We start from the raw sequence: 12,161 nt of genomic DNA, 5'->3' as shown, positions 1-12,161 counted from the left end.
GAAATTGAGTCCTCTTCTGAGACTGAAACAACAGAGATATCCTAAAAGCTCAGAGGACAAATATAAAGTGTTTGACATCCAATACTAAAGAAGTGTTTAAAATCATCATCTGGGAGATACTGCTATTATGGAAACTACTGAGGTTTGGAAGTTTCTTGTCATGTGAAATAAAAAAGTAATGTTTTTAAGTATTCAGTGAGAAATGCCAAGAGAAATGTAGCACATTCTTTCACCTTATCCATTCAAAACTTACCATCAGGAGCCATCTATTTCCTGACTGACCACAGTGACCAGACCCAGAAGAATGGGGGACTGTTACACCTCAAAGAGAAATGATGGCTCAGATACCTTCATATTCAGTATTTGACATGTACATAACTGGTGTGGCCAATAGACAAATCTGTTGCTATGAACAAAACTTCATTGTTTGTTGTTTTCAGTACAAAGGTAGTCCAGGTATCTCCCATGGACCTCTCACTAGAGGAAGGTCTTAATGATCCACTGGATTAGGAATAAATTGATGGGTCCAAGGAGGTCAAATAGATTGTGTCCTATCCAACAAAACAAAACAAAGCAAAACAAAACAAAACACAAAACATTTCTGGCATTTTCACTCTCAGGTCCCCGATCTTTGAAGAAAACAGGTGAGCTAACCTCATAGTTTAAATGTAAGTAAGTCTTCTAACTGTTGATTCATTCCACAAAGATTTTGAAGGGATTCTTCTAAAGGAGATAAAAAAGTTAGGTGATGATGATCCTCTAATTTCTCTGTGGTCATACAAGCATCCACTTCATAGTAGCCTGCCTGAGTAACATTTATTGCTGTACAAAGTTTTTGGGAAATCTGTACTACTTTTCTACTTTTTTTGCCTCTCCTCTGTCTCTGCCCTCTTAGATATACATATCCAATAGGAAAATTAGATTTCGGCTGATCTGAACCCTTAGTTTACAGGTAAACATAATAGTTGATGTTTGTTCATCAGTCTTCCTCATACTGAGTGAAATATAAGTAGGAGCAGAACAAAGCAATAGTAACATTCTAGGCCTGTCTTGCTTCAGGTATTTCTGTTTTAAGGACGTGATGAACTTGTTATAACCCTTAATTTTACATTATGTCTTACAAAAGCGTTGATTCCATTCTTGCTGGCTTTGAAACATAAGATGAAACAGAACATAGATGAGCTTGTATGTGGAATGAGGAGAGGCAAACTACCTTGTATCACATCTGAAGTATCTTAGAAATACTGGTCAGATCAGAAATATATTCTTTACCAAGGTTATAAAAGACAGAGATGTATGATCAGTGCAAATGTCAGAATATATATTTTATATACTTTCTGCTTTTGTCTCATGGTTACTTAGGCAAATTCTTCCTTCTAAATACAAGTGTTGAAATTGATGAGCAATATTTCTTTTTAGAAACAACATTCTAAAACTCATACATTATTTTTCTGGTCTCTTCTGCCTTGACAGTTAATATGTTTTGTTCCCAGTTGGTGGAGGACTTTGTCATTCCTACTTTGCATTTGAGGTGTGAAATATCAGAAATGGAACAATTAACAAGGTTTCACTGAAGTCATGAACAAGACAATATGGTTTCAAAATTTCATCTGTCACATTCCTATTGCTTTGCACTGTTTTTGGAAATTAAGTGGCACCAAATTTTTCTCTTCTATTACTCTTCCTTGCTGTACTACATTGTCAAATTAGCATGTACTTTCTGATCACAGCCACAGCCCACTCAGCTGCTAGCTTTCTCCTGCAAGAAGAGACTTCGGAATTCTCAATTCAATTTCTCAATGCAATTATATGTGATCTTTGTGCAAAATTACCTTTTGCATCAATTTCCATTCATTTCTCAGAATTTCTTATGAAAGGCTGCTTGAGTGTTACAAAGAAATACTCAAAGAAATACTTTTTTTTTTTTTCTTTTTGGCTGCATGGTAGTGCTGGAATTTTCCTGTAAAATTTTAACTTAAACACGGGCGTAGAATTAGTCCAGTGTTTCACCTGGGAGACGGTGAACATTATCTGCCTGAAATTTTTAGTCCATAAACATGTAGACATGTTAGTTTTCTGAAGGATTCTTATTTTGATGAGCAGGTATAAGGCAGATTCTTGTGCTGTAAAATGTGATGGTTCATGAGAGGCCGACTGTCATTAAGACGTCTAGGAACCATGCCTTATATAGTCACACAGAAAGAAATTCTCATGGAAACGGCATTATGGAGGTGACAGCTGCAGCTCTATATTTTTTCCTAGGTTTAATTTTGCAGTTAAAGATTAACCCTTTATGATCTGTGTAAAAATTACATTTATGTCCCCCTGGAAAACAGAATATATGACTATCAAAACAAATTTCTGAAAATGTACAGGAGAGTCACTACATCTCTGTGGGACTAAGAATTAACTCTGTTTGCACCAGATTACACTGCTATTGCTAAAATTTTGGGCAAGAACTATATTTGGGTATTCTAATGTGGCTAGAATTATCATTAATTACCAACTCATATCTTTCCTCACTGAAAGCTTTTTTCTTCATTAGAGGCTGGCAAGCAATGTTCAGGAAACTCTATACTGAACTATCTTTCCCCCAATATCTTTCTCTTATTTTGTAGTTCATGATGGGCCATTGTGAAACAGATAGGTAAAATGTGGACAGTGAAACTACCAAGGTAGCAATAGTGAGGCAGTAAAATAGTACATAGTCAAGTGCACACTGTGATGTCAAGTGGTTGAATTGGCAGTTATAAGTAAGAACAAGCACACACTCCTCAGAGACTTTTAATTTGATTTCTAAGGCACTGTATGGCTTTGAGAAGCTGGTAATGTTGGAACCTGAGCACAGAGCCTGAAGGCTGCAAACACTAACCTTGCAAGCCACCTTCTTGTGGTTTCTTTAGATTTAGGAGGAAGCAGAAGGAGAAACAGCAATCTGTCTGGAGACTGTTGCTGCTTTTCTGTGCTCTTGCTGGTGACATTAGAAGCCCACATTCTTCATTAGTTGCTTAGTAATTGTGTTGTTATATCTCCCACACAGGTCCATGGTACCATGCTATAACATTTACTAGAGTGAGAAAATACCACACTGCCTCATCAAAGATATCTGCAGCTAACATGCTGCCATCAAAGAGCTGGAGCTTGGTCAGAGCACCTTGATGTTTGCTGTGGGAGATAATGGCTTCCTCAGTATTGCTCCTTAAGTTTTTAAATACTATTAATTTTCTGTCTTGCACATCTTTTTGCTCATCATCCCATTTTATGATATTACTTTGGCAATACAACCAATATCGTAGCCATACTTACCATTCAAAGTTGACTTCTAAAAGAAGGTACTCTCCAAATACTATTCAGCTGTGACTGATAGTTTTATCAATCAACAGTGTGTGTAGAGAAGGGAGTTGAGAATATAGTTTTGGGCAGATATAACATGTGCAGAGTGTGCTGCTGAAAACACCTTTCTGGATCAAATGAAAACAGAACTTAAACAGATTAATTGTGCGGGTGTCACAATACAGTTGTTACCATAGCTATAGAACAGATTTCTAGTGGATTTTTATTTTACATTAGAAACTTGTGCCATGGCAACAGCAGTGCCTGTTAAAGATGTAATTCTGTCATTATACTTTATCTATTACCGCTCTTTTCATTATTACTAACAGCTGTTATTCTTCTGAATGTGCTTTAGTTTTGAACATGGAATCTCATGAGATATAAATGTGAATAAACTGATTTCAAACTTTACATAAGTGCAAAATTCACAGTATTTAGTGTGCTTCTGGTTTTCTTAAGATGCTCTGCAGTCTTGGAGTTGGATTCAGAAAATAGATACGTGATTTTTATGAAGCATCTGTAAATTATAACTCAAATACTAAAAGTGAGAAATGGTATTCCACAGAGTTCTATATATGTATGACAAGCAACTGTGCTGGGGTGCACCAGTGTGTAAATAAATAGTTCATTGAATTGCAATCTGCTGTCTAAATACCAGTTTGGTTGTATATAAACTCGTGATAATAGCAGTGTATATTTGTGGCTTTGAGATTATGGCAGAACTGAATTTATTTGTAGTTCCAAATATAAATGTTTTCCATGCAACACAGATATGGCAGTATTGCAGCGATTTTCAGAAGTAATCCACTCTGATGGGTAAGCTGTATGCACTTGTAATAACACTAAAAATTGATAGAAATGATATCTGTTTATGTTTTGGTATTTAGGATGCTATCTACAAGTAAAAAGATAAGGTGGTAAGAAAGCTAATATCTGGTGAGGAAATAAGATCTATGTTGGCTTTTAAAACAAATTTTTTTGCAAAAAAAAAAAAATTATCATAAGCAGAAATCAAGGTGAACTTCTCCACCTATTATTCTTTCTCCCTGGTATTCCCATGCTCTTTCTACTCAGAAGACTTCACACAAGCCTGTGAGAAAGAAAACCTATTATTGACTTGCTGTTCACTGAGTATAGACCTATGCAATGTAATTGCATATCATACCACTTCTTAGTCCCAGTTAAGTTGGTTGAAAAAATTAATATAAAGCATCTAATGAAAAGGCTCAAAAGTATATGATAAAGTTAGGAGATAGAACATGATAGAAACGGAGAGTCTGAATTTCTCAGAAATATCAGTAGATTTAAGATTAGTTCTAATCACACAGATTATCAATCACTAGTATAGACATCTAAATGAAAGTTTTTTTTTCAATACACAGCAGTATTCAAAAAAACAAGAATAATTTTGATCTGTTTAAAAACAGACAGAAAATAATACATGAAACGCATCACCACTAAGCCTCAGAAGAAATACTGAATTCAGTATCAGTTGTCTTAAAATTAATGGCAGAAATATACAACAATAAAAAACACCAATCTCGCATATGGGTAATTATTAAAAGCTCAGGAAGATTTTTTGTTGGGGTTTTCTTCTTCAGCAAAGTTGCCTATTTTAGCAAGGATACAGTAGAAATATTTTATGATCCTGTTTAGACTTTCTCATACTTCAAGTTCTGGAGATTGAGATGTTGGGAATTTGCATAAGCAATGAAGACAACTAGTTTAAGTTCTAGATATGGTGGAGTTTGAAGAGGTTATTCAATATCCCATGCTTCAGGTCTTAGGTCAAAAAATACTCTCTTGAAATAAGACAGAAAGCAGTTTTATCACTATTTCATGGATTATTTCTTTCCTCCTGTGGTTTCTTTGGAGCAATACAGTGATTAGTAGGCTACTATAGTATTTAGAGCACAGGTTTAGTCCATCTCTGTACTCTTGCTATTCCCGGAACATTAAAGTATTAAGCAGTAACAGCATCATGAAGCTAAAATAATAATACAAATCTGTATTAAAAGAGCATTAGACTTTTTTTTTCTTCCTGACAAATCCAGTCTTTTTCATTTTTCATCATAGATGTGGTTTGCATTGCTCAAAATCATGGGGAGAAGAAGGCATAGCTTCCTTTGTCATATGATTAACAAAGCTCTTAGTTAAAGCAAAAAGTAAAAAAGTATCAAGGAAAAGAACTGACAGCTAGGTAGCTAAACAGCACAGAGAGTATGCTCAGTCTCTAACAGAGCTTTTGTTATGTTGATCAAGACCGACCAAACTTTATCCAAATAGTCATTAAAAGTATTCGTTTGTTTTTTGGCAGCTGAATTTGAGACATTAGGGGTCTAACTTAACTACTGAGGTCAACAGCAATTGTGCTATATTCTGTGTTCTACAATGTTAATTACTCTGAACAAGGCAAATCTTAAAAGAATTTCAAATAGAATGCCCCAAATTTGTAGACATTTTCAGCATTATATCCTTGTCTCTTATTTCGCATTTATCAAACTAGGATGTTATCACGCTACAACCTTACCCTGTAAAGATATAAGTTCATAATTTTGAACCCATTAGATAATGAACATCATAAAATATCTAAGGAATTTGATATTCATAGAAGAATTTGAATGTTGTGCAATAAATAAGCAACAGAACCCTTCTTTCTGAACAAAGAGAATATGAAGTATTGAAGTGCTTCTCCATCACTGAGAGAACTTCATTTTGACCATGAAATGGGCAGTTGGTTTGTTGGTTGTTTTTTTTTAAATAGTAGGTTATGATATAAGAAGTGAATTACAGTGCTGCTAATGCATAAGAAAAGTAGAGGTTACACAAGCAACCTTCATTTTCATCTTTCCTGACTTTCTTAAAGTGCTTATATGTATATTTTAAAGATGAAAGTTATACCTACAGTGGAATATATATATTTACATATGCACAATAAAATAACTGTACTGACCTGCCACAACATATGGTGAGTAGCTTTTCTCTCTAGGATCCACTGACTATCAATCTGATCTCTGACTGATGAGAGTTTACTTACTTCTTAGACATGTAAAATAAGATGCGTCAATTTGGAGCAGGATCCCAGCTACTGAGTTTTTCGTGTGAAGGAAAAATACCAAAGTCAATCATTATTTGCATAATTTATTTTCAAAATTGTAGACATACACAATTAATTCAGCAACTTTCAGAAATTAAAGTAAGTGAGAATGTCCCATGTCCTTTCCCCAGAAAAGAGCTTTCTGGCATTATTGATTCCTTAAGCTCTATCAAGTCCCCCATACAATCTTTTGCCATAATAGCCCACATCATTTTAGTTGCAAAATTTCTTAAGACTATATTCTAGTCAGTTGTTTCCCAAAGAAAAGTAAGTTTTCTTATGTTGCACTCATAATCTTGGTTAGAATTTTATCATGATATTTTACCAAATAAGAAAAGCTAATGTTACATTTTTAAGCAGCTGACTAGTAAAAAAGCTGATGATGTTTTGAAGTACACACCAAAATCTTTCTTTCATTCATGTAATCAAATACTGCCTTCTTTTAGAATTAATATTTTGAGATTTTTAGGCTTTTGGTTTTGGATTTTTTTTTTTTTTTTTTTGCAAGCAGGTATTTCAGCAAATAAGAGAAAACTGCTTCATTTCTTTGCAAATTATTACATAATGCTATGTTTGATTTCTTCTCATAGCTAGTGCTATGCACACAGTCCTACAGTTAGAGTCTTCATATGTGCATGCAACTTCTAGGAAGAATAAGATGAATGCATTTATCTTTAACAAAGTAGTTCTAGAGATGCAACTGTTAGTGGGGACACAGTTATTCTGAGTAGAATATGTTAACTTAATGCCATGTGGATAGAGTGATGTTATCCATACCAGTACTGTAAATGAGGTAGTACAGATAGAAAAAGGTCTCTTTCTTCCCCCTCCCCCTTTTTTTTTTCTCCTCCTAGTCCTTACAGCAACAGGCATAAACAGAGCATTTATCTTTAATAATCCACTCTGACTGTGCCAAAAACTGCATTTTTCTGTAGTTTATTTTTTTGTGTATTTGTACTAAATTGCATGTAAAACTTGGTTCAAAAAGACTTGATTTCCTGGTGGGTTTTTTTGTTTGTTTGTTTGTTTTTTTTAATGGTTACTATTACTCTGAATCTGTTTGCAAAAGTTCCCAGAAATAAAAAGAACACTCAGATCTATTCTTTAGAGACTGTCAGTAAAAAGGCATCATAGTGTAAATTCACTATTATTATAATGACTATAAGAACTAAAATTACTAACAATACTCCTGACAATACTTGTTCTTCATGTGTTTTACTACCTACAAACTAACTAGCTAATTCATCATAATAAACTGTATCATTTGTGCACATTTCAACTTAATAACAAATTAAATGAGACAACCATTAGCTTGATGGCATAACAATGGAATTTTTTCTTATAAATTTGTTTTTTTCATGGAATTTATATGTAGCACTGACTGGTTTTGGATGGTTTTCAGACAAGATAAAATAGTTAAGTTTAAGGAGAGAATTGTTTTTTAAGAGACTAATAAATCAATTCATGCCATAAGTATCTTTTGTTTCTGTACATAAGCAAGAACCAAGCAGCATACAAAAATCACATTGCAGAGAGTAAGGGTTTTGTTGTTTGCAGTATTTTATAATGCTGTTTTTTTAAGAGGTAATCTCTCATTTCAGAGCGTCTTTGCCAGGGAGAAGCATCCACTGAAAGTGAGCTTCCTGAAGGACACCCCGCTGAACAGTTTGCTGGTTTACTCCATGGATCATCACCTGCGTGTGACCCACCTGATAATCCATTCCAGCTGTACAGCAAAGTGAACCAGTGCAGTGGTCCACTAGAGAAAAGCATTTTGAGCAAGAGCACAGTTCAGCAGATACAGCTGCAGAAAGAAAGCAACATTGATGCACCCGTTAAGAAAAAAAAGCCACCAGTGGTTAACAGAACCATATTTCATACTAAAACTAAACCAGTAGAAAATCATACGTTGGTTGGCACATCAACCAGGATAAGTGAACAATGGGTTATCACCACTGGGGGATTTGTTGAGCGAGCATGCACGCTTGGGAGAATACGATCTTTTCCAAAGACTTTGCTTGAAATGCATTTGTGCAAAAATGTGTCAAAATCTGATTCTAATCTTATCACCCGTCCACCAAACGACAAAAAAGCAAGAAGCAACTGGAGTGAACCCACACCAAACCAGCAATGCTCCAAAGGGAATTCGGAGAGAACACCTTCCTTCACATCAGAATGGGAAGAAGTAAGTTATATTTATTTCTAAGAACAAGAAAATATACGGTATTGTGAAAATGCTGTTATTGTTTGAAATAAAAAATTCATCTTTCACACTGCAAATCTTTGGAGACTATGTCCTAGTGTAATGCATAGTAGTTTGACAGCTGCAACAAAATGCAGTGCATTTCTGTTCAAACACTGCACGCTTAATGAAGCCTATTGTGTCCATGGGGAATGAAGTTAACTAGAAGTAATTCTGCAATTCATTGTGACATTGAAATTATTTTCTACTAAAGCCTCACCACCAACACTAATTAAATTGGTAAAATTCTTTGTAGCTATGTCCATATTTAGATACTTGATAATTATTTCCCATCATGACAATGCCCACCAGCAAGAGACAAGAGAAAATGGCAGGAATGGAGAGTCTAAGATTTTTAGGTTGATTATGCATTCTACAAACTCTCCCTATATAACAAGTTATCTAACTGGTGTGTAACCTGTGTACAGAATGCTTGGCAAAAACCTTACTCTTTTGTGAAGTGGGAATACACTTACAGATATGGTGAATTCAGGACTATTAAAAGAAATGTCCACACTGAGTTTGTAGTACACATACTTGCTCCCACAAGAGTGTTTATTTTAGTTTTATAACTATATTTAAAATAAATTTTAAACACCTATTTTTTCCTCCTGTGTTAAATTTCAAGGGTGCAAATGGTTCTTCATAGACAGAAAACTTTCCATCTTACTGAGGTAAATGAAAAGTGGGAAACATTTAAATCTTACTGATATTACAGAGAAGCAAGTTTTTCTCTTTAAAATGGCTGCTACAGAAAATCTATATATCTCCAGAGTGCTACTTTATTTCAGAAAGAACCCAGAGCTTGTGTTTGGTTATTTTTCTAGAAAAAAGGTTCCCAGCTCATCTAAATGTCTGTTTTGATAAGGCATCTGAAGGTAATTTTTGTTGTAAAAGAACTACTTTCTCAGTGACATGTTCTTAAGATCAGGTTTTGATCTTAATAATTTGGATACATTGTTATGAAATCCTAATATGAGTCAGGTCCAAGTTTGCCTTTCTAAGGAAGACAAGTTTTGTTTGTTCTTAAGAGTAAGAAAAAATGTAGTTTATTTTAAAAACAAAAGGTATGAATTCTAAATCTGCAGATTCTGACATAATTTCCAGATTGCCCTGATTTCTCATATCACCAGTGGCAAATACGTAGTTTTTTAAATGGAGGCTAATGTTTTTCTAATAGTCCTAATATTAATCATAGTAAAACCTGGTACTCTGCGTCTGCCTTCTTAGACAGCACCAGCTTTTGATTCACTTTTTGTTTTGTCTTGTTCTTAAAGAAAAAAAAAAGGGTATAATATTTTTGACATAGTAAGTTCAATGTAATTTAGAAATGCACAGATGAGTTTTGGCATCAGCGTAATGCTGTTTCATGAACAATACCTTTCTGTGGTATGTGGGGACACATCTATGTTTCATGCCTATTTGTGGCCTTGGGACAGATGGAAAAAAGCAGCATAGGAAATTCTCTGGAAATTTTCAATGAACAATTGCTTTAGTACTTCATAACACACAAAACAATATTCTTATGCATTAATATTACTGCTTAAATAGATCTCTGCTGGTTATACCTACATGACCATAATCATAAGTATGAACTGTAGAAAAAGAAATACTAGTCTTAAGCTTTAGCTTTTGCTAGTGTACAAATGTTGCAAAATAAAAATCAAGGTGGAGAAATTGTCTACCTTTGATTTTTACGTTTCGCAATGTTGATTGTTATTTTTTTAACTGTAGTAATAATGCCAAAAATTTATGCATGAAAAAGCAAAATGAAGTGATAAAGATGGGACCCATCAATTGTTTTTACTGTTTTCTCTTTTGTAGATTGATAAAATCATGAGTTCTATAGATGCTGGAATTAATACTGAACTGGAGGAGATGAGTGATCACGCTGCAAGTAAGGAAAAACAAATAACTATTGTTTCATTTTGACTTAACTGTCTATAGGGAAACCAGGGATAAGATATTGCTAAGTAACCCACTGTGTTGAAATCATTTGTAGGTATTTGAATAACCATGAACAGAATCAATGTTGTTTACTGCTGGAGGTGCATTAGGTCCAGTATCCTGGAGCTGTTACTTTAAATAGCACATTGGAGTCGTTAATGTTGTTTTTAAATCTTACCAGGAAAAATATTCCATTAGTGCCTACTTACTGAGGCCTTCCTGCTAGGGGGATATTTTCCAGTCTTTTTCAGCTGAGTTTTTGTTTGGAATGATGGGACCCTGAGTATATCTAATCCAATTGCTTCTGACACTTTTTAAAGCATCATGTTACCTAATACTGCTTCGATCAAATATTTGGCACAGGGCTGAAAATGTTGCTGACAGCCAGTGACTAGTGTTAGCAATGTAGGGAAAAGTTACAAACATTTCCTACCATGGTGACTTCTAAGAACTCCACGTCATGCCTAGCCTTTTGGTGTGTCAGTATAAACCTGTGCAACAGTGCTGATAAGAATTTTGAAAGTATTTTACTAGATCTTCTTCCTAACTCGTGGAAGGAAAACTGACTTGTATGTCTAAATAATTTGGTCTTGAGGCAAAGCTGTTAATTCACCTGTACTGGTACATTCCTGTTAGCAATTCCAATTACTTGGGTTTATCTATTGGACAGGAGACTATGTACCTTTTTGCTTAAAATTAAAAAAAAAAAGGAAAAGTATTTTTAACAACAGCCCATTTCATAGAGCATTATATCTGTACAGTATAAAACTACGTCATCAGTTAAATAGAGTTGACACAGCTATTTTAACAGTAGCTGGACAGTGAGAAGCAAATCTAAGAAAAAGAGAAAAAACTGATTTGAATACAAATGTAATTGCAGATCAAACAAGCAGATTCAGGTTATTATTGTTCTAAAAGAGTAAGGGGCAGTCTCATGAAAAGTGCTAGGCATGTTGTCCTGGCAGGCTGTTTTTGATTCCTGAAACTTGCAGTGTTAGAAGGGAGAATTATTCATAGAGAAACTCTTGGTTAGGAGATAATTAATAATTTCTGAATTTGCTAAAAGCAATTCATGATTTGCTGAATTTGAGATGGAGTTAATTTCCTCTATAGCACCCTTCATAGTGCTGTGCTTTCTACTGGTAGCTGGAAGGGTGTTGGTACCACCAGTGTTTTAGCTATTGCCAAGCAGCACTCACGTGGCACCAAGGCTGTCTCTCCAACATCCCCCCTTATCAGTAGGCTGGGTGGGCAAGATGTTGGGAGGGAATATAGCTGGGGCAGCTAACCCAAACTGACGAAAGGGGGATATTCCATGCCATATCACATCTGCTCACCAATAATAGCTACGAGAAAGGGGAGAGGTTGGGACGGCATTTGTTACTATGTTTATCTTCTGGAGAAGCTGCTACTTACACTAAAGCTCTACTTCCAAGAAAGTGTCTGGACATCACCTGGTAATGGGAAGTAGTGAATAGATCTTTTGTTTAATTTTGCTTCTGTGAGTGACTTTTGCTTTTGCTTTATTTAACTGCATTTTTC

The 12,161-nt window shown here is 34.9% G+C and overlaps 1 protein-coding gene across 5 annotated transcripts in view; it reads left to right on the top strand.

Annotated features, from left to right (window-relative positions):
* The window catches only part of LOC134162035 (ankyrin repeat and sterile alpha motif domain-containing protein 1B-like), a 309,404-nt gene that overhangs the window by 204,005 nt on the left and 93,238 nt on the right, over positions 1 to 12,161 (top strand). For all 5 annotated transcript variants that reach the window (XR_009964170.1, XM_062615455.1, XM_062615451.1 and 2 more), the window contains 2 exons: positions 8,032 to 8,615; positions 10,497 to 10,569. Coding sequence is in view for 4 of the 5 variants with exons in the window: in XM_062615455.1 (XP_062471439.1) it covers positions 8,032 to 8,615; positions 10,497 to 10,569 (657 nt within the window). In the remaining variant the exon portion in view is untranslated. The remainder of the gene's footprint in view (positions 1 to 8,031; positions 8,616 to 10,496; positions 10,570 to 12,161) is intronic.

This window comes from Pezoporus occidentalis, unplaced genomic scaffold (genome assembly GCF_034315485.1).
Source record: "Pezoporus occidentalis ecotype Australia unplaced genomic scaffold, CSIRO_AGI_Poc_V1 ctg182, whole genome shotgun sequence".
NCBI lineage: Eukaryota > Metazoa > Chordata > Aves > Psittaciformes > Psittacidae > Pezoporus > Pezoporus occidentalis.
This window is presented reverse-complemented; position numbering and strand designations above follow the sequence as displayed.